General features: G+C 36.6%; 1 protein-coding gene across 5 annotated transcripts in view; it reads right to left on the bottom strand.

Annotated features, from left to right (window-relative positions):
• Positions 1 to 1370: 1370 nt before the first annotated feature.
• Positions 1371 to 23169, bottom strand: part of LOC150083512 (rap guanine nucleotide exchange factor 2-like) — a 471197-nt gene continuing 449398 nt past the window's right edge. For all 5 annotated transcript variants that reach the window (XM_090378045.1, XM_090378046.1, XM_090378048.1 and 2 more), the window contains 5 exons: positions 19997 to 20263; positions 17817 to 17972; positions 15396 to 15488; positions 7934 to 8167; positions 1371 to 2255 (listed from right to left, as the gene is read on the bottom strand). In XM_090378045.1, the coding sequence (XP_090234171.1) occupies positions 2224 to 2255; positions 7934 to 8167; positions 15396 to 15488; positions 17817 to 17972; positions 19997 to 20263 (782 nt within the window). In that variant the 3' untranslated portion in view covers positions 1371 to 2223. The remainder of the gene's footprint in view (positions 2256 to 7933; positions 8168 to 15395; positions 15489 to 17816; positions 17973 to 19996; positions 20264 to 23169) is intronic.

Below are 23169 nucleotides of genomic sequence, written 5' to 3'. Positions count from 1 at the left end.
AAACTTGAGTCTTTGTTACAAACAGACTTTTAGTGTAGCTTTCCTGAAGAAAAAGCAGACAACTACTGCTGCTACTTTAGTCTCCACATCAAGGGGGAGTGGACATCTTGTATATGTTTTGAGGGTTATTTATGTTAGATTTCTTTAAATTTTAATGTTTGCTTTTGTAAGTACCATTGTTTTGACATCTTGACGTGTGTGTCTTCAATAAAAAAATAAAATAAATATCTAAGTACCTTTTTAGATTATTAGAAGTTATAAAATTATTTTATAATTTTAAATATGATTTATAGAATTTCATAATGACACACTCAACACTCATCTTACATTACTAATTTGAAAAGCATTCCAGCTGAGAGACCACTAAGTTTTTTTTTTTTTTTATTAAGATTTCTAAAAGTTGGCAGGTATATTAATTCATCTGATGAATGATTTAAAAAATAGTTTATTCAGACAAAATAAACTGTGTTTGTTAAGAGTTTTTAAACTATTTAAAAATGTTAAGCATTGCTTTTTTGTCTTTACTTTACCAATGTGGTAAATGAGTTAATAAAAATTTCAGGGAAAAATGTGCCGTATAAAAAAAGTGTCACTAAATCCTTAACATAAATAAAATATGGCAGCTTGGTGAATCAAAAGCTTTATTGGGTTGTGTATAAAGGAAGAAAAAAAAAATTGTGAAATACTTTTGCACTTGAATGCAGTTTTCAAAATAAGCAATGGTAACAAATCTGAAATTATAATTTTCTTTAAATAAACTAAAATTTTGAAATGTGTAATTCAAAGAAGTAATACAACTTAATTTGTGGTCTGTCAGAAACAAAGCCACAAATGTGAAATATTCAGGAATCATAATTTTTGATCTGAAACTATGATGTGTGGTCTCCCAACAAAATGGGACATTCTCACAATACAGCAAATATTGTATTTATGAAGTGCACTGATTTCAAAGCTAGTGCATAACAAGAGAAATGGCCCCAAATGAACATACCATTCTGAAATGCATTACTTCTTTTTACAAATGAATCTTTTCTCCTCCTGACCTTTCTTGAACACACTTAATACAAATTTGAAATATTATTCTATGTACATTAAAAATCATGGTTCTTATTTCAGAGAAATATGAATTCTAACACTATGAGGAGCTGAGTAAAAAATAAACAATTTAAAAATATATTTGTAAATAGTCTCGCCCATAATTTTCAGGCAACTGTTGCCATCTTTAAATTTTTTCTGTCTCCCAAAAACAAAATAAATAATAATAAATAAATTAAAAAAAAAAAAAGACTATTATATGATCCTATAGAAAAGTACAGTACACCTAATAATTCATATTATTTAATCTTTTATATGAAGTGTAGAAAACATCCCCTTACATCTTTCTTTTGGTTCAACTACTAATATAAAAAACTCTTGCATATAACTGGAGTACCCTGAGATACTGATTTTGACAGCTGAGAAAGGTGAATAATTGGAGATCACTCCTCCTTTTAATGTTAAAAACAAATATTTGTGTTCAATTTATTTTAGAAAAATTTATAAACATGATCACAGTTTCGGGATAAAACATATCAAAATTTGTGTAAATAATGCTGTTTAAAAGTTTCATTCGTCCAGCAACTGTTTGAAAATGTGAATTATATATGATACAAAATGAAAATTTACAATACATGATTAGCTGCTGAAGTTCAGATTAATATTTCTTAACATCATAAACTTAAACTAAAACTCTGCAAATGAAGACTCAATTCATGTTACAAAAATAATCTTGTGCCTTTTAAACAGGTCCAGAGCTGACTGCTAGCAAGTCTATCGCACTTTTGAACTCTTCATAAATTGAACGGCAGGCAGCACTGCTGCCTTCCCGAATGCTTTACATCTTTATAAAACACACACAAACACAGTTTCACTATTTACAAAACAATATTTGTATATATAAAAGACTTCCCAACTGCTGAATTTTCTACACTGAACAACACATCTGCAGCAACACATTCATTCAGTCATCACAAATGTTAACTGATCTTTGGTTTCAAATACTTTCATAATGCTAATTTCCACTGTCTGTTACTGACCACCATGTTGCACAGCTCTACAGATGTGCACAACAAGCATAATCAATGAATTCACGTTCTTGGCTCTGTGACCTTTCAATGATTTTCTCAAATACTTAATATTTGGATGATAACAATGCAGCTTTGTACATCAAATTTCTGTCAGGCATCACACTGCAGACACTTGAGTTTCCTCTTCATCTAGATAACAATGAAAAATAAGGTTAACACATAAAATTTTTAAAACTATGTATGTCATAATGCATGAAAAAACTATAGAAAACCTTATATTAATACTGTTTGGAATTGCTGCATATAAACAACACAAATCAGTAGGAATTGGTGTTTCATGTCTACATCTATAAACTGTGCTTTAAGTCTAGCTTGAGAGATAAGCCCAGAAAAAATCTTGGTGGGGGGGATCTTCCTGAGACAACAACCAACCTCTTTGGAATTTACTGATCCTTATCTGTTCAGTTTCTTTGGTAAACTGAATTATGGTTTACTTGTCATATCACTATCGATCCTCCTCTATTTCCACAACATCAGTCAGCACTGTTGTAGCATGAATCAACAAGTTATTGCTAGTGTAATCAATCACCTGTTTTTAACTCTGTAAGCTCCTTATTAATAATGATGGCTATGTGAAATGTTTAGTGTTTCCATTTGCACTTTTTTTAAAAATTTTTTTATACTTTTTCCTGTTCTACATATGCCTGTCTCACATCAGAAGAGTGTTCAAATACTTTTGAGAAGACAGTGTAAGATGATTTTGATAAAACACTTTGCAGTAAAAAAGTGAAAATCTAAAGTACACACAACAAAACTGTAAAAATTTAGTTTTAAAAAGTTATATTTATTGTGTGGGTTTTATGGATTAAGAAAATATAACAATACCCTTTAAATGGACATTGCTAAATATAGAATCAATATTTAGTAATCTCCATTGTCCATATCCTCTACCACCACCACTGTGTTTGAAAAGTATTGAAATTTATAGCAGGAAAGCATGCCAACATATAAATTAAAGCCAGTAGGAAGGATTAAGGTTATTTGCCAAACAGAATTATTGGGGGGAATCAGTTTTCATACCGAAGGACATCTGCTTGGATGGTCAAGATTTGCAAAATCCCATTGGGGGGGGGAGAAGAGAATGTGACTAAACAGATCTAGATCTTTGGAAGGCGATTCCAAATCTGTTTTTTGTTTTGCTCTAGCATACTAAATTTTAGTGATGAGCTTGACTGTGACTGATTATAGCACTGGCATACCATTGTCATGCCTCTGAAGTGTAACAATCACCCCAAAAAATTCTGCCTTGTGTGTGGCTCTTTTCTAACTAAATCACACATACAGTGGGACGTCAACTTACGATGACATCCGATATACCTTCCATACGCTGCCCGGGCTAGCCAGGTGGATAAAGTGCCTGCCTGGCAACCCAAAAGTCGCGGGTTCGAATCCTGCCTTGGGCTTGGATCAAAGTACTGCAAAAACCTTGGGAGGTGCATTATGGCCACAGAAGCCGATGTGCCAACAACTACCAAAAAAAAAGCCTTCCATACGATCATGGAAAATGGTAGAGGACGACTTCTAGAACGTCATTTCAACTCTGGCTCGTATCTCTGTGAAGAACAGTATCGCTACAAATGGTCCAGATATGTGTGTGACATAAGTTTGTGTGTTCTGTTCTGGCCGCTTGGCTACCCAGAAGCATCAGTCACCTGGACAGATGATTCTGGGTACTCGTCCACTGGCAGGTGGTGCCTCTGTAGCCAGGTGGGAAGGAGCAGCAGTGCGTAGCACACGTTTCTTGATTAGACCGGGGTTCGAGCCCGTCACCACCAAATATGGAGGATGCGGAAAGGTCAGGGAATGACCACCGCATATCCCGGAGCGATATGGCCTTAGTTGGTAATGCTCCTAAAAACCAAATAACAAACAAACACGGGCAGGTGGACCAGTTCCAATAGTGCTCGTACTGTCCCATATGATCATTTATTTTAAGGACCAGTGATATTTGCAGGTACCGATGGCTTTCTGAGCTGGAACAATACATGGGTGGAAATTTTCAGACGTGTGCCACACAAAACATCACTTGTACGTTGTTCTCAACCAATTAGCATTTTTTTTATTGTTCAATGTGTGGCATGCGGAACATCACTTGTATGATTGTTTCAGATCTACGATGATCTGAAACTTAAAGCTCCATCAACCAGTGGCAGTACTGTGTGCTTTGAAGATTTTAAAGCCAGCAGAGGCTGGTTCGAGTGCTTAAAAAAAAAAGGGCAAATATCAAAAGTGTTGAGAGGCATCCAGTGCTGATTAAAAAAAAAAAAAAAAGCAGCCGCGACCTTTAAAACTGAATTCTAAGAGTTTGTTGATCAGGAGGGTTATCTTCCCCAGCAGGTTTTTAACTTTGACAAAACCGGCCTCTTCTGGAAGTGAATGCCCAGAAGAACGGACATCACTAAGGATGAGGCTAGTTTACCGCATAAGCCTATGAATGATAGGCCCACTCTCCTGTTGGGTGCCAATGCCTCTTGAGATTTTAATCTGAAGCTTTTGTTTGTGTATCACTCTAACATTCCCAGAGTATTTGAACGACAAAAGGTTGACAAACATGCTGGGAGTGTTTTGATGCAGTAACAAGAAGGTGTGGGTTACAGGATATCTGTTCGTTTTTTTATTTTAAGATGTTTTATTAAATAATCTTTAAAAAACGCAAATTTGTAATATAAAAATGAAGTATAATATGTAAAAAATACCTATTTCATGTGTTGTTGGGAACGAATTACAGGAAATCAATGTATTATTGGTTTCAACTTACAGTATTTTCAACATACAATGGGTTTTGTAGAATGGATTACCATCGTATGTTGGGGCCCCACTGTGCGTGTGTGTGTATATATATATATGATCACAGCAGATATTTGAAAATTTACTACTTTGCCTGTCCTCTAAGTGACCAGAATAAGCCGTGGGCACCACATTTTATTTGTTCAAATGGATAACATGTTTGGTTAAACAAAATTTGGAGGGACCCAAAAGACTATGATAGTGATTGTTACTTTTGTAATGTAAATGTTTCCATTTGCACATTTTTTTTTTTTTTTACTTTTTCCTGTTCTACATATGCCTGTCTCACATCAGAAGAGTGTTCAAATACTTTTGAGAAGACAGTGTAAGATGATTTTGATAAAACACTACAGTAAAAAAGTGAAAATCCAAAGTACACACCACAAAACTAAAAATTTAGTTTTAAAAAGTTATATTTATATCCAAAAGCAATGAGACTAATCCTTCACAATGACAGTGTGACAACTGCAGTACCTCTAAAGCATGGGCTAGATTCTATAGATGAAATGGAATGTGATGGTGTGGTTGGCAGAGACCTGATTACTTCAGCCAATCCTGAGTACACATGCGATGAAGAGGCACTGTAGTTGGAGCTGCTTACTGAAGATGAGCTTAACCTCACTGGAGATTTGGCCCTCTCCAAAGATAAAACCGTACTTCTTGCCTCAAGATTAAAGCAGAAATACTTCATTAAGAAGAGTTTCAAAGTGTCTCACTATCGAAAAAAGGAACGAAGTGTGGACAACATTCTTTAGAGTAAACATTCTCCTCTCTGCTAAAAAACCACAATATCAGAGTTTTTAGGGGATTTTCAGAAGTACACTTTACAACTGAATGGCACATCTTCACTGCCTCATTACAGTAAAGGTTGAAGGCTATCCTCTTGCATAATGGGAACTTAAAGCCAACCATTTCCATTGCCCACTTTGTTCCTTTAAAGGAGACACTATAACATGAAAGACATCTGATGTCTTTTCAATACAGAACTCATTAGTGGAATATCTGTGACCTCAAACTGGTATGTTAATGGGCATGCTAGGAGGATTCACAGAATGTTGTTTCCTATGCCTGTAGGGTGGCTGTTCTGCCACAGACTATTATATCAGATGTGAATGGCTTCAAAGAAGCAAATATCAGCTAGGAATGATTAGTGTGCAGTACGTTCCATGAGTGGATCTACCAAAGATTTTCCTTCCATATTTCCATGTTAAACTTGGCCTATTGAAGTTTTGTATCTGACCTGCAAGCATCCCATTTTTCTTCCAGCTCTGGTATTAATGAGCTGGGTAAAACACCCCCCCCCCGCCATTCCGAACGCGCTCTATTCAATGCCTCCTGTGGTTTTCCGTCTCAAAAGGATGTCAGAAGGATTTTGACGAATCTTGATGCTAAGAAAGCTCCAGGTCCTGATGGTATTTCTCCACTTGTTCTCAAAACCTGCGCTCCCAAACTTACTCCTGTTCTTTGCTGCCTTTTTTCACTTTCTTATTCCACAGGTGTTTTTCCCTCTGCTTGGAAATTTGCTCATATCCAAATCAATTAACTGCCAACTCTTAAACTACCTAGAAACCTTCTGTCTGATCAACGATCACCAGTATGGATTCTGTAAGTGTCGATCCACTGGTGATATTCTGGCTTATGTTACCCATTTATGGACAAATTCAATGGAAATGTTCGGTGAAACACAAGCAGTTGCTCTTGACATCTCAAAGGCTTTCGATTGTGTTTGGCATAAAGATCTTCTAAAAAAAGCTTCTATCAATTCCAACATTATGGTTTGCCAACTTTTTTTTGTAATTGGTTATCCAGTATCCAGTTTTCTCTCTGACCGCTAACTGAGGGTGATGGTAGATGGTTCTCTGTCTTCTAACTTCTCCACTAATGCTGGTGTCCCCCAAGGTTCAGTTCTTTCCCCCACTCTTTCCCTCTTGCATATTAATGACTTCTTCCATTTACTAGAAATCCTATCCATAGTTTTGCCGATGATAGCACACTGCATTCCACTTTCCAGTTTGAGAAAACTTGCCCTGCTCAGTCAGCTTCATCTTCTTGAATATCCACTACTAATTCCTTAAATGCCGATCTCCAGGTAATTCTCCAGTGGGGCAAAGACAACTTAGTTGATTTCAATCCTTCTAAAACTCAGTCCTGTCTTATATCTCACAAGAATGATTCTTCTGCTCCTATGCTTATCTTTGGCAACACTCCAATTTCTAGGCAAAATGATATATCTCTTTTGGGGATTACCCTGACGTCTAATCTCTCTTGGCACAAGCACATATTGCTTCCTCTGCTTCTAAAAAACTTGGTTTTCTCTTTCGCTCTCAGCGTTACTTTTCTTCCAAACAGCTGTTCACTCTGTACAAATCGCAAATCTGCCCTACCATGGAATATTGTTCTCGCATCTGGGGCGGTGCCCCCAAATCCTCTCTCATGCTTCTAGATTCCATTCAGAAGAGGGTAGTTAGGTTAGTTAATGACTCATCTCTAACAGATCCTCTCTGCTCGCTGTCTCCTAGACTTACTGTTTCTGCTGCATGCCTTTTCTACAGATACTTCCATGGGCACTGTTCTTCTGAATTGGTTTCTATAATTCCTGCTCTCTCTTTCAAAACAGTCCAAACGTGTGCCGTCACCAGCCAACATCCATTTACTATCCAACTTCAAACTCACAGAACCAACTTTTCACCTTCCTCATTTATTCATTCAACTGCCATTTTTTGGAATAACCTTCCTTCATACCTGTTTCCTGAAAATTAGTCTACAGAAGTTCAAGTTTAATGTCAACAAATATCTTATTTCGTCTTCTCAACCTCCAAATCAACCATGGTACTAAGTACTATAGGTTCTAATACCTCTTGCGTTTGGGGTTTTCATAAAAAATAAAATAATAATAATATAATCTGTATTAAAATGCACATAAAATTCTATATCGATAGCCAGTGAACATCAGTGACTTCAAAATACATTGTATTTTGAATAATATTGATTTGAATAATGGGGATATACTGCAAACTTACCGTCATCTTCGTGATCTGTAAGGTCACTACTGTGATATCCTGTCGTCGTGGACCCTTCATGACTGTGAGCTCGTCCCAGCATCATATGTCTATTTCGTGCTGCCATTTGAGCTGCTATTGTGTAATCTGGTGGTCTGTGTATACGAGATGAAGGGTATGGTATTACTGGGGCACTACGAGGAGGAGGTGGGGGTGGAGGATGCATTACATGGGAAGTGGAGTGATATGGCAGACCTATAAAAAATAAAATGAAGCAAAAAAATGCCCTTATTCTATTTTGCAAGTCTCAAACTGTAAATTATTTATTTGGTTAGGTTGCTCTGTGGTAAACCACATGGCAAAAATATTTACTTGAAAGATGGAAAGGCTTAAATATCATATTTATGATGATTATATTAATAATGCCTTAAATATAATAGTAACCCAACCTAATGTATAATAATAAGATAAGGAACATTAAGTCATCTATTAATGTATCTTAAATAATGTAAGCAGGCTGCCAGAGCAGCATATGGTATTTTATCCATGATGTATAGAAAAGTTTCTTTTAGGGACAAAGAATCAACCCCAGGGGCTCACATCTGGCAAGTATGGGCCAGAGTCCTCAGCTGGATATCATCATTCTTCTCTTTCTTGGCGATTTCTTTCTACTTCTCTCTCTCTATCAGGGTAACTCGAATTTTTTTTAATTTTCGCAGAATTTTGCAGCATAAGCCTCAGGCTTATGCTGCAAAATATGGCTAATAATAATTATTATTATTTCATTATATAAAGCCTTGGTAAGGTCATGTCTTTAAGAAGCATTCCTACATAAAGAGATTTTGGCTCTGTGTGGAGAATCAGTAGAGATTATTAATACCACTGCTTGTGTACCATTCTGGAAATCCTTGTGCATTTAAGTGCATCAATAAAGCCACCCTACCTGTGCATTTCCAATCGAACCAGAAAGCATGGATAACAATATCTCTCTTTGAGGATTGGTTTAAATGCTGCTTCATTCCTGAGGTTGAAAAATATTGTAAAGACAACGATGTTCCTTTCAAGATTTTGCTTCCATTAAATAATGCTCCTGGGCATCCACATATCTAGATGATTTCAATTCGAACGTGAGTCATATTTCTACCACCAAACATGACTTCACTCATCCAACTTATGAATCAGGGTGTTATTTCAAATTTAAAAGCATACTATTTACGCACAACATTTGTTCAAGCATTGTCTGCAGACACTAGACTAAGAAAAATTTTACATTAAGAGACTTTTGCAAATCTTACAATATTTATCACGCCATCTTAAACATTAATAAGGCCTGGGTGGAAATTACTAAAAGTTGTTTAAATGACGCAGGAAAGAAAATATGCCCACGGCATGGAAAAGGTTTCGAAGGATTTGAAAAAGACGAATCACATGAAGGAGTTACAGATAAGATTGTAAAGGTTGCTGAGCTACTTCAGTTGGAGGTTGATGCCAAAAGACATGGAGGAGTTAATAGAGGAAGAAAAGAAGGAATTATCTAAGAACTTATTGACTAGTAGGCAGCGATAGTGAAAGAAGAAAATGCTGACGAAGCTCAAGATCTCAAGATGAACCAAGTGAGGAGCCAAGACGTTTCATCACCAGAGAGATGGCAATGGTGAGGTTTGAGAAGATGGATCCTGACAGCGAATGATTCTTAAATGTTAACAGAGGGGTGAATGATATGCTTGCTTGCTACAAAGAAATCTACAACAAAAAGAAAAAAGCCACCGTCCAGTCATCCATTAATATGTTCTTTCGTAAGGTTGGGCGGCCAACCCCTTCTAAATCTCCACAGTGGCGTACTTATCAGCTGAAGACATCGATTCTGGTAACGATGCTCAAGAGGTAAAACTTACTGATGTTATGAGAGGGCGCTGACTCTATTTAAAAGTTACAGCTGACAGTTACAGGCTCCGCAAAAACGATAAGTGTTTGCCTTTTATTTACATGATTGTTGTTTTATATTGTACTTAATACGTAGTCATATAGTTATAGTTACGCTGGTTATTTTTTATTTTAATTTAGATAAAGAGTTTTTGTGGATTTTACTTACGATAGGTAAAACCGTTATTTTTGTTCGATTTTTGTAGCCATTGTTTTTGTATATAGGGAATTCAAAGTTTTTGTAGGGAATTCAAATTTTTTAATTGAGGTAGCTCTAACGCATAATTATATAGTAATACGCTTCACTGTTTCTATTTCATAGTTTCTATTCAAATACTACTGACATTTAATTTATTGATTTTATTAATTTAAACTACCATGCCCCGAACTAGAGCAGCAAAGCAACGGGCACAAAGTGGCAGGAGTGTTGTGACTCGGGGGAGAACTGAGGGGGGCGATTCTCCAACGCGTCACAGCCTAAAAAAATGTGCAACTTGTGAAATGTTTGCCGAACTCTCTGGAACGGAACATGATATTGCCATGGGGGATGTCTTTGTGTGTGCGCGATGTAAGGAGTGTAAGGAAATCAGGCGACAACTCAGCGTTGTTATGGGCCTATATGAGAGTTTGAAGGACAGGGTGGATGCCCTCGAAGGAAATAAATTGAGGGGCCCATCAAGCTCTCAGCTGCCCACATCAACGCCAGAGCTTGCACTTGGTCATCACGCAACACAGCGGCAACCCCCAAGGCAGAATGCGCTGGTCCCACAGGAACTATTAGTTGTTGGTGACTCTATTGTCAGGGAAACGGGGAACATGCTATGTAAAAAGGATAGGTGGAACAGGACCAGGGTATGTCTGCCAGGGGCAAAGGTTGATGACGTTGTAGAGCGGATATCATCTTTCAAGGGCACAAAAGGTGATATAGTTGTACACGTTGGCACTAATGATATTAAGAGTAGGAGACCGGCAGAATTACTCAACAAGTACAGGTCACTGTTGAAAAAAAGCCGAGAATTAGGGTTGAATTTGAAAGTGTCTGCAATTCTGCCCAGACACGATAGGAGGGAGTATATGATGAGAGCCTTGTCGATCAATTCGGCCCTGGAAAGATTGTGCAAGGCTCAAGGGGTAGAATTTTTTTCAGCCTGGACTGTACTTGTTAACAGGAGAGATTGCTTCTACAGGGATGGGATACACTTAAATAGAAAGGGTGCAAGAATATTTGCTGATGCTATCGAGGCAGTGTTAGGTGGGTCGGAAAACTGCTAGCTTGGGGGGATACAAAGACTAATAGTTTAACAGTAACCGCAGGCAGAGGTGAAGGTGATTCTTGCACAACTTCTATTAGAATAAGAAGCGACCTGGAGCGAGGGGTGTTGGGGGTTTCAGGGACGGATGGCAGTCATCCTGGAATAGTTGGGTATATGGGATGTGTTAGGGTAACAAGGAATAGGCATAGGAGCATGTATGCTTGCATGTATACCAATGCTAGAAGTATAGTAAATAAATTTGATGAATTTGAAGTGTTGGTCAAGACATCAAAGGCGGATATTGTTGGGATAGCAGAGACGTGGTGTCACAAAGATATAAGGAATGCAGAACTGGAATTTGGGGAGTACAATGTGTACAGAAAGGATAGACAGGACAGAAAGGGAGGAGGTGTTATGCTGTTAATTAAGAAAAACATAAAATCAAAAGAAGTGCATCCAGTTGATATAGATGGACAGTGCACTGTTGAGTCAGTTTGGTGTGACATAAGCACTGCAAAAGCAAAGATAAGAGTAGGAGTGTGTTATAGGCCTAATGACTCGAATGAGTACAATGAACAATTGTACAGAGAAATAGAGTGGGCCAGTAAATCTGAATGTCTTATAATGGGGGATTTTAACTTCCCAGATATTGACTGGAAATTGTGGGTTGGTCACTCACACACTAGTCAGACTTTTGTGGATTTATTGGATGATTGTTTTCTGCAGCAGCATGTTCGAGAGGCAACCAGAGAAAGTAATACTCTTGATCTGGTTATCAGCAGTGATCATTCGTGTATTAAGAATTTGCAGATAAAGGAACCACTAGGTGGCAGTGATCACAGTGTGCTGAAGTGGGATTTACTCAAAGAGGTAACTACCGTCAGGGGTAAAGGAAAGGGTTTTTGCTTCCGTAAAGGGGAGTACAGTGGTCTCAGACAGTTTTTAAATTCTGTACAGTGGGATCGACTGACGATGTTACAAACAGTAAATTCTAAGTGGGAAGCATTCAAGGAATTAATCGTGGAAGCTACTAGACTTTTCATACCGATGAAGAAATATTGTTCAAGGTTTAGGCCTAAATGGTTATCAAATGAACTAATGAGACTCGTGACAGAGAAGAAAAATGCATGGGATGCATATAAATTATCAGGCGACGCAGAAGCCTGTAGCAGATATAAGCTAGTCTGTAATCAGGTCACAAAGGAGGTTCGGCAGGCAAAGGCGGATTACGAGAAATCTTTGGCAAAAGATGCTAAGAAAAACAGCAAGGATTTCTTTACTTATATAAACTCTAAAAGGAAGGGGCTGAATATGATTGGTCCACTTGACATCGATGGTTCGACTGTTGATGATCCTGCTCAGATAGCAAACAAACTGAATGAGTATTTTGCATCTACATTCACACGTGAGGAATCATTACAGTTTGAAAATGGAAGAAGGTTATCAAATTGTAGCAGTGTGCTTAATGATTTTGTAATAACTGAGAGCAAAGTGGAGGAGAAATTGTTGAAGTTAAACATAAGAAAGGCACCTGGGGCGGATGGGATCTATCCAGTTATATTAAAGGAGGCGGCAAAGCAACTAAGCAAACCCTTAGCCATAATTATGAGAGCATCCTTGGATTCAGGGGAGGTTCCCACGGACTGGAGATGTGCAAATGTATCCCCAATTCACAAAGGAGGTTCGAAGGGTGACACGAATAATTACAGACCAGTTAGTTTAACTTCTGTTCCGGGTAAAATAATGGAGTCACTGGTTAAAGATGCATTGCAGGATCATCTAGACAAGACTGCAGCAATAATTCAGACACAGCATGGGTTTGTTAAGGGAAAGTCTTGTCTGACAAATTTGATTGGTTATTATGATGTGGTCACAAAGGAACTGGATGCAAAAAATAATTTTGATATCATATACTTGGATTTCAGGAAAGCTTTTGACACTGTTGCGCATGGAAGACTACTGTACAAATTGGAGCAGAATGGTATTAAGGGTAAGTTGCTACAATGGATAAAAGGATGGTTAAGTGGGAGAAGACAGAGGGTGGTAATCAATGGGTGCTGCTCTTCGTGGACTAATGTTATTAGTGGAGTCCCACAGGGTTCGGTGTTGGGTCCACTGTTGTTTTGTATATTTATCAATGATATTGATGAAGGTATATCAGGCTTAATGTCGAAGTTTGCAGATGACACGAAGGTTGGCAGGGTTGTTAATGACAGTAATGGCAGTGTGCTACTGCAACAGGATCTAGATAATTTGGGCAGATGGGCTAAGAAGTGGCAACTGAAGTTTAACCTTGACAAATGCAAAGTACTGCATATGGGTAGAAGTAACCCCAGAGAAACGTACCAACTGTGTGGTACTACACTTAAGGTGGTAGAAAATGAAAAAGACCTGGGAGTAATTGTGCAGTCAGATATGAAGTTTTCTGAGCAATGTAGACAGGCTGCTAGGGCAGGTCATGGGGTTTTGTCAATGATATATAGGAATTTTGCTAGCAGGGAAAAGGAGGTGATTGTCCCTCTGTATAAGGCAATGGTCAGGCCACGCCTTGAGTACTGCGTACAGGTCTGGAGGCCTCATTTTAGGAAGGATGTAGATTTGCTTGAGCGTGTACAGAGAAGAGCAACACGATTGGTGAGGGGAATGAAGGGATCCTCTTACCAAGAGAGGCTTAAGTTCTGCAAATTGCAGTGGCTGGAGACTAGGCACCTGCGCGGTGATCTGATTGAGGTCTATAAGGCCTTGAATGGGTTGAGCACGCTGAATTCTGATGGGATCCTCCCACTTGTTCAGAATACGAACCTACGGGGACATAAGTTCAAATTAAGAAAGGAATGATGTAGAATAGATGTGCGGAAATTTGCCTTTAGCCAGCGGGTGGTTAATTGCTGGAACAAACTTCCATCTGTCATTGTGGAAGTTGATAGGTTAAATAAATTTAAGGAGGAACTGGACAGGCAATTGGAGGGTATGGTGTGATTTTTTTTTTTTTTTTTTTTTTTTTGGCTGATGCTGCATAAGCTCCTACACTTGCTTTCTTGCATCAAGTGCCACTACTACTAGTATGCATGGCTCCTCTCTTTTTTTGTAATTTTATAATTTTGTTGAAATTTTTTAAATTGCACGCTTTCGTAATTTTTCCTGCGCATGAGATAAAAGATTGAATAAATACAATAAATAATTCTATTCACATGTTCGTCGAACATTTCTTTTTTGATTCAGTCAATTCAGCGAGCACAGTTGCAAGTACTGCACAAGCATGGGGAAATCCCGACTTATGTAGAGTTCAGCAGAATGCAACCTTTGCATTAATTGGGGAGTGGCTGTATATACAGTCAGTCCTTGTATAACATGCGTTTACACTACACAAATTCAATCATGCACAATTTATAAATAGGGAAACGATGTCACATATAACACAAACCAAATTTGCTTATGCATGATTCGGCTTTGCATTTAAAAGAAATGGCAGTAGAACACGCTGGAATCACAACTACTGAAAGCAACACTTACTGCTTTGTTTTACTCAGTTGCTACATGTGCGCTGCTTTGTTTATGTGTATCAAACATGCTTCCTCAGTTTTGTTCTTTTCATACCGTAATTGTGCTTTATTCCCTAAAAATGAGTAAAATACTTGAAAACGGTGTGAAAAGGAAGCTTGATGATGAAAATACTGCAGGTTCAGAGAGAAAAAGAAAAGCGGCTAAGGTAAAGAAAGCCAACACAAGAACCCGGACAAACTAGTTTGCCGCTACTGCAGTTTCTCCCTGCATTCTCGGTAAACAGACAGTGTGTGTTATTGGTAATAGCAGTAACAGTCAAGAACGATATATTGATTGACATGTCAGCATGATAGACAAAGTTAGGAAACCTTATTTCCTAACTTAATGTTAGGTTAGGTTAGGTTAGGTTAGGAAATAACATAACCTAACTGCTGAAAACAATTAGAAAGACAGAGAAAATAAAAGTAACTTTTATAGAGTAGGAAGTGTAACAAAAAACATTAGATCAAGACACACAGAATTGGAAGAGATGGAACTTCTGTTTGGATAGAAGATCAAACAAAGAAGAGATCGGGAACAAGTTTGCTTATGATAAAAGCAAAAGAATTAGCAATATTTTAGTTACAAATGTGTGTCCAATCTTGGGTGGTCGGCACCTAACCCTATTTTTCCCATAAGGCCTGTTATTTACATTGCACAAGGGTTTCTAGGAACACAACTACCGTGTTATATGAGGACTGACTGTATATGATGCATCATTAACACTGCAGGCTGGTTGCCTAAATACTACCTTGACATCTCACCTGGCAATCCTGTTGTAGAGGATAACAATGTCCAGTCATTAGGCATGGCACATTTAGACCTTAGCCGCACTGTGGGAGATGATGAATGACAAACTACAAGGAGAAAAAAAATGCAATCTTAAAGTAAATGCATTTAGACATATACTAAAATAGATGCTCCTTAATACATATGAGCTGCATTGTAAATTTGTATAAATAATTCATTTAAGGAGACATAAAAGCTTTCAAAAAAGAAATTTTGCTCAAGATAATTTTAAAATATCTATTCTTTGTATAATATTAAGATCACTAAGTAAGACTGTTCTCAAACCTTTGTATGTAATCTAAAACTACACCTGTGAGAAAATATGCTATCTGATGAAATTGAACAAGTGTCAGTTGATAGATAAAACTGTGAATGGAATCTCTCATTTCACAGCTATAATCATTAAACCTGATTTAAAAAATATTTCTGTGAGCATGGATAATAATGCATCATGCCCCAAAACAGAGCACATACATAAAAAATACTAGTCTAGGTCAATGAGACCTGAAAATGCAATTAAAATTATTTATTTTGATCCATAATGACTGAGAAGTGTGTTGGGGGGAGGGGAGCAATTATGTCATTCCCTATAGTATTTGTCTGGATTCATTTCTAAGCAATTATTATTAGATTCATGCTAACTTAAATAAGAATCCAAAAAAAACCTTTTTAATACAGATCTGTCTTTTCAACAGTGGCATTCCAAAAAATTTCTTTCAAGTTAATAATTATAGTGTGTAGTTAATGTATATCATACAACACAGCAGGATTACATATCAAAGTTACATGCTCTTTATACATTCTAAAATTATATTCATACTCTGTTTTTTTCAATTTCACAATATTAATGCTAATCACAAAAACAAATGGTTAAATTTGCATCATCCAAATCTGTCATTGAAAGTAGATGTACAGCTCACTATGACAACAGAAATCAATCGTTTTGAACTCAGCCTTCAACTCACTATTTTCTTCCGTGCTATCCTATTTCTCATTAGATACTTAAACCTAGCCAGAGTAAGCCTTTTATATTCTAATGCCTGCTTGACATCACTGATCCACTTTCCTCTAAGTCTACCTCTTGTCCTATCACCATTCATTTTTGCTTTAAATGTCTGCTTAGCTTATCTCACTTCTTTCATCTTTGCCATACAATCTTTGCTTCACTTGCCTTTGACTGGATATTTGTTGCCCCCATGGTGCTTTATTTCTTGATTCATGATATTTGTTGCCCCTGATACCACTAGTTCCATTAATTTTCTTAAAATACTTATTTCTGAACATTCTAATTTTTGATCAATCCTTTATTTCATAGCTTGATGCCATATTAAAAAAAAAAAAAAAAAAAGCAGATTTCCAGGTACTTTGTTGAATGTTTTTAAAAACCAATGAACTCTACAGTCAAACTTGGTTACAGCATTATTGAGGGAATCATGATATTCTTGATGATATAACCATGTGATGTTGTAAATGTTAACCCCACGTTTTATGTTTTTATCGATGAGGTTATTTTAGTTTGGAAGAGAAGTTACAGTGTGACGGCACTCTCTTCTCACCGAAGGAAAACAGCTATGTAGTCAGTTGTTTTTCTAGAAATTTGAACTTTGTAATGAATGTCTTAAAATAAATAAATACACAAATGCTCTTTATTGTAAGGTACATTCTGGTAAGATGACCATACATAACCCTTCGGGGCACCAAGCCAGGAGTAAACAAGTGACAGAGGCAGCACCTCAATCTAAATTCTGTTATGAACTTTTATTCAAAAAGATCAGAACAGAATTCCATCTGCTCCACACATATTAGCCAACTTAGCCTACTATGCATCAATATATCTTCTAATGCAGTAATAGCTGAAATATCAGCTATTCTAAGAGAAGTGAACTGCTTCTGAACTTTTCCACGTACGAAAGGAAAATTTTTTTTTATTCCAGAGTCTGACATCCAACACATTTAGAGAAAACAATACCCACAAAATACAAATCTCATAGGTTGACCTATATCCAATATCTTTTTTCAAGAGAAAATAATTGGGGAATTAATTTAAAACATCTTAGAAACACTAGATGAGTATGCAACAGCACAAACTGTAGAAAACATGGACATAGGCTACCACTCCAATACCAAAACAAAACTCAAAACACAGAGATCACCTGTTTGGCATACACTATACTCGTTAAAGATGAGCATAACCGCTTAATGGCTTTGAAAATTTATCGCAAACTTGACTGAAATCTGGAAAAAGTTATTGGGTATGTTACACTCAGATTTAAAAATTCAGATTAAAATACATTCAGATTTAAAGTACGTGAAATCAAAGATGAGAAATCTTTACGGTTAAAAAAAGTTGTATATTTCTCCTAAAATATAAAGTAAAGAAACATAAGTTTTTGTACCTAGATGTGAATTCCTCTGTTGAGGAGGAGAATTTGAAGACCCTAATGAGCTACTACTGTGACTATCCAGGCTAGCTGATGTGTGACCTGAGTCTGTATCATACATTGGATGAGGATAACTACTTGTGCTGCTACTATCACTTGAAGTTACAGAGCCTAAAGAGCATAACCAAAAAAATAAATACTGTAAAATATATATTGGTGTTTTCAAATAAAAAACCTTTTCAGTAAGGATATAATAAGAAACATTTCTTAACCTAAAATGATAAATAATGATTGATCATATTTACATATATTGGCCTGACCACTTTATTAGGCAACACCCCACCATCCAAGTTCAACCACTCCAGCAGAGATTGTGCCAGTATCAGGATATATAAAGCAAGTAGAAAGAGACCGTATGTGTGTATAATTCAGCAACAAAATAGGCCAGCAGTGTAATCACAGTGACTTTTGAGTGCAGTATGAGAGTCTGTGCCAGCCTTGCAGGTGCAAGTATCACAAACACCACTGCCCTACTAGGCACAACAGTGTCTAAGGTGTACTGATAATAATTCAGCTAAGTCCTGTGTCCAGACACCTTGTTGGCACGAGAGATGGATGGAGAGTGAAAAGAACCGTGCAGTTTAACAGATGGGCTATAATTGGTCAAATGACAGCACAGTATAACAGCAATGTGCAAAGGGAGTATATCAGAATACAAAATGTGTTGGGGGTCTATCATAGATAGGGTGCAGCAGCAGATGACCTCACCAAGTTCACTCTTGTCACAGCAGTAATGATGCTAGACATTTGATAAGCAGAAAAAGATTGCCTGGTCACTGATGAATCCTAGTCCAGTCCTATGCTAATGGTGGAAGTGTGATATGGGAAGTGTCACTGTGCACATATTAGGTCCCCTAATAGTGGTGGAACAATTGCTGAATGTCACAGCCTACACGAACATTGTTTCTTTTCTCCCCTATCAAGGGAGGGGGAGAATAAAAAACTTCTGATGTCAAGTGATCTGGAGAAACATCTGGATTTTCAGTTTCTGGCTAGGATGGAAATGAACTGTCAAGGCATACTCCCAACTAAATGATAACACCAACATCCAGACTTGTCAGATATGGGAAGGGATTCCATTTGTGTGTTGTAGTTTCATTGCCATATTCATTATAGGCCCTTTCTTCTTCTTTGAGTAGGTTCATCATGGCCATAGTATATAATATGTACAATGAACTCCTTACCCAACATGTTATTCCTAATCTTTAAGTTAGACTGCTTGGATGGAAAAATGCTGCATATTGTTCACCCAGTGATATGGTTGTCTCATGATGTGGCTCCCAAAGACTGAAAAAATTTCCTAATTGCTTAATCACCTTGCTCACTTCACTTCAATCTACATGATTTTTGGTTATGGGTTTATTAGATGGGCAAAGTGTACTGGGATAAAACCCTGGCAGTGTAAATGACTGCATAACAACCTGCTGGATACTAAAGGAAATTTTTATGAATGACAACTGGCAATTTTGTACAATTCCAGAATGTTGCACTGCTGAGTTTTATGAACTTTTAACATTTGACACAAGCATAATTTGTGATGTGAATAAACCTGTTGTATAGCTATTCACTGCTATATGACGTACAGCACCATTTTTTCCTCCTCATGGCAATTTTCAGAACTTTTATTTCTCTCTTTTTGCACCATTACTTTATGCATTACTTGACTATTATTCATTCTAAATTTCAAAGCTCTATGCAGTTAGTTGTTTCTCCTCTATAAGCCTTTAAAATGAGCATTTAATAAACTGATTTGATAAAAAAAAAAAAAAAGAGGGCAAGAGAGAGAACTAACTGCCTTTGTGTACTATCCAGAATCTGAAATATAACCATTCTGAGAAGTGATCAGAGAAAATAAACAGTTTTTTCCGCCATAAAAGATGAAAAGGAACTTACAACTATAATAAGCATTTAAATGGTTTGCCGACATCTGATTAGTTCATTACTGAGTTCATTACTGATTGAATATTAATGAACCAAAAACAATAACTATGACACTGTTCAAACACACAAGATAAAATGTAAATACATGTAGTCTGTGTTTACATCTTATCTGTATTAAACAGTTTTAAGTTAGCCATAAAAAAGTGAATAAGTATTTTTATTACTCTGACCAATATCAAAACAAGTAACAGTACCTGATGTCTGCGATTTCCGTAGTGGTAGATTAATTAGTGCAGTGACACTGGAACTTTCTGCTGACAAGTCAACTGGAAGAACTGTTGTGTTAGCTGTATCACTATGAGAACGACCATGGCCATGTCGGCCATCGTGTCTTCGACGAGCAGCATTTGGCGAAGGTGAAGGAGATAAAGAATGATGATGACGTGGTGGCTGATGGGGTCGTATTTTAGTTTGATCAGAAAGAGAGAGAAGTTTTCTGACTGCCTGTGGAGAATCAGAACCTAAATACAGAATGAAAACATATTGTTATAGGGATTCCATGGAAATTTAAATGTAGGTAATCCAACAATAATAGAAGATGAATACAAGACACTGACCTGTAGTTTAATTAGTTGCAGTGGTAGAAAGTAGTGGATATAAGATGCTATATGTATGTATGTAGAATGTCTGTGTGTGTTCATAAGTTTACAGTTTGGTGTTTGAATTTTTTACTATTATTAGCTACATTTTTATGACTATTTCCATTATTTAAGTGTTTATAATTATTTTTCTGCTAATGAAATATGGAGAAAATCCTCTGGAAAAATTAGAATACAGCTTTATTCATAAGCTTATTTCTTCTTCCCTCCCGACTTGTTATTTGGTTTTTAGGGGCATTAGCAACTAAGGCCATGTTGTTCCAGGGGGATATGTGGTGGTCATTCCCTAACCTTTCTGCATCCTCTGTATTTGGTGGTGACGGGCTCGAACCCCGGTCTAATCAAGAAGTGTGTGCTATTCACTGCTGCTCCTGCCTACCTGGCTACAGAGGTACCCCCTCCACACTAATGATCAGTGTTATCCCATCATTTATCAGTCCTCAGCTGTAATTATTGTACCTTACTTCTCACTGTGGTTATCAGTGGGAAGTAAGGTACAACAACACTGCTAAAATTTTGTAAATAATTTGTGACACGTAATAGCTGTGAGTATAAACTGGCTACTACTACTACCGCTGATGACAATTAAAATATTGTTCTTTTTAAAACCATGCAGTGTTTTGTGTTCTATTCCTGCCATCAATAAAAGGTGTTCATTCGATAAAAGGTTGATTTTAACAGAAAACAGATTTCAGATAAATTTGGAGAAATATTTTTTTTATTTTTTTTTTTTAAATAAAAACATTTTTTTTATTTTGACTTTCTCTGAGAATGATGTCCTTGGTTAAACTATTCCAAAATGTAGTATTTGAAACCTTTAAAATCTAATTATTAATTTTACTTCACAGCCTGTATACAAATACAATTTGAATGTATTAATCATCATCAATCAATCAAATATGTTATATTCAGTAGGTGCACAGATCATTATGATAGTAGAAATCAATCCTTCGGGATTGATATCAGCCATATTATCTTATTTCATATAAGAAAATTGTGTTTGCTTGCTTGGCACACTTGATCTACCTTCCTCTTGGTCTGCCACTGGGCCTAATACTATTCGATTCCTTTTTTTCCCGCAGATATTCAATTCTTAGAATATATGTTAAACAGTACTCCCTTCTCCTACCCTTTCTATCTGCCTGTACCACCTTAAGTTTGCTTCTTTTACTTTGGTTAGGTATTAGTTACTATGGTTTTTTCCCCTCCCTTTTATTTCTTCATTTGCAATATGGTCTTGTTGGTGATTCAACTTGTTAATTCCATTTTTTTTTCCCTTAAAATGCACATTTCTGAATATTCAAATTTTGGATCAATCCCTTTATTTTGTACCTAGCTCTCAGCACCATAGATTAAAATAGGCTTAAAAACTATAAATTTTTATCTTTTTGCTAATTTCACTTTTGCTCCAAATGAATTTTACTGCTTTACTACATTTCCTTCTTTGTTATTCTGTAGTTTATTGTGTCTGATTTTTTTATTTAATCTTACACATTAACAAAAATATCTTGATCTGCTTGTTCATGATATTGGTCTGGAGTTTTTCATCTTCAAAGATAAACCATATATCATTCAAAAGGTCTTGCCAGGAATCAAGTTTATAAAATTAACCATAATTTGACTTTAATGAGTTATTTTTAAATACATAATTAAGTAATCAATGCATTTGTATAAATGACTAACTGACATTGTAAATCAGTTTATTATAAGCTGAATGATTACAATTGCACCAATAGTGTTATGGATAAAAATTTTGTGTTTGTTTTGTTACTTTGGAGGTATGCATGGTCAAATCCAAGTATAAGCATTTTCTTCTTCTTTTTATTAACTTTATTGAAATATATTTGAGAACGTGTGCTTGTAAATGTTATAAGTTTAATAATAAACTTATAAATGCTATACAAGTAGTTATAAGTTTATTAATCTTTTTTTAAAAAAAATCCATGTGTAAAGCAGTACTTTAAATCTTACAAAGTACAGGTGACTAGAAACTTCTGCCAAATTATTTTTTACAACCTTTATATCTAATTTATTCGGAAATTCTTGACGGTTTTTCAAGGTACCATTTAACGCCATAATATCATCTGCATACAATAATAAACTAATTACATCTTCATGCTACACTTTCTCAGCATGTTATGGTCCATGAAAATTATAAAATAGAAGTGGTGGTAAGATACGGCTCTGTTTAAGTTTAACCTTAAAAGCAGTTTCAAGTTTTCACTGCAGATGTGCCATTTTTATGCAGACATTTTATTCCCCTTAAGACATGTTTGATACCATAATACACTCAGTGATCACAGAATTATGACCACCCCTGTGAAAATTGAATGCGACCCGTTGACCACATGAGGTACGAGAGTGCAGAGTTAGTCGACCTACGTAGCATAGATAAGGTGTCAGTGATTCAGTAGGTAGTAAAATTCTGAGTGTGATGGGTAAAAGGAAGGTTGTTGTTGTTATTTTGGTTTTTAGGAGCATTAGCGACTAAGGCCATATTGCTCCGGGAATATGCGGTGGTCATTCCCTGACCTTTCCACATCCTCCGTATTCGGTGGTCATGGGCTCGAACCCTGGTCTAATCAAGAAGCGTGTGCTACGCACTGCTGCTCCTGGCTACGGAGGCACCGTAAAAGGAAGGATTTATCAGAATTTGATAAAGGACAGCGTGTGGGAGCTCGACGAGCTGGTGCCTCGATTTCCCAACCGGCTGAACTGGTGGGGTGTTCGAGAGCCACCATAGTTAAGTGTACCAGGATTTGCATCAA

This window comes from Mastigoproctus giganteus, chromosome 7 (genome assembly GCF_048544385.1).
Source record: "Mastigoproctus giganteus isolate SK-2022 chromosome 7, ASM4854438v1, whole genome shotgun sequence".
NCBI classification, from domain to species: Eukaryota; Metazoa; Arthropoda; class Arachnida; order Uropygi; family Thelyphonidae; genus Mastigoproctus; species Mastigoproctus giganteus.
Note: the sequence above shows the minus strand (reverse complement) of the source record. Positions and strands in the feature narration are given on the sequence as shown.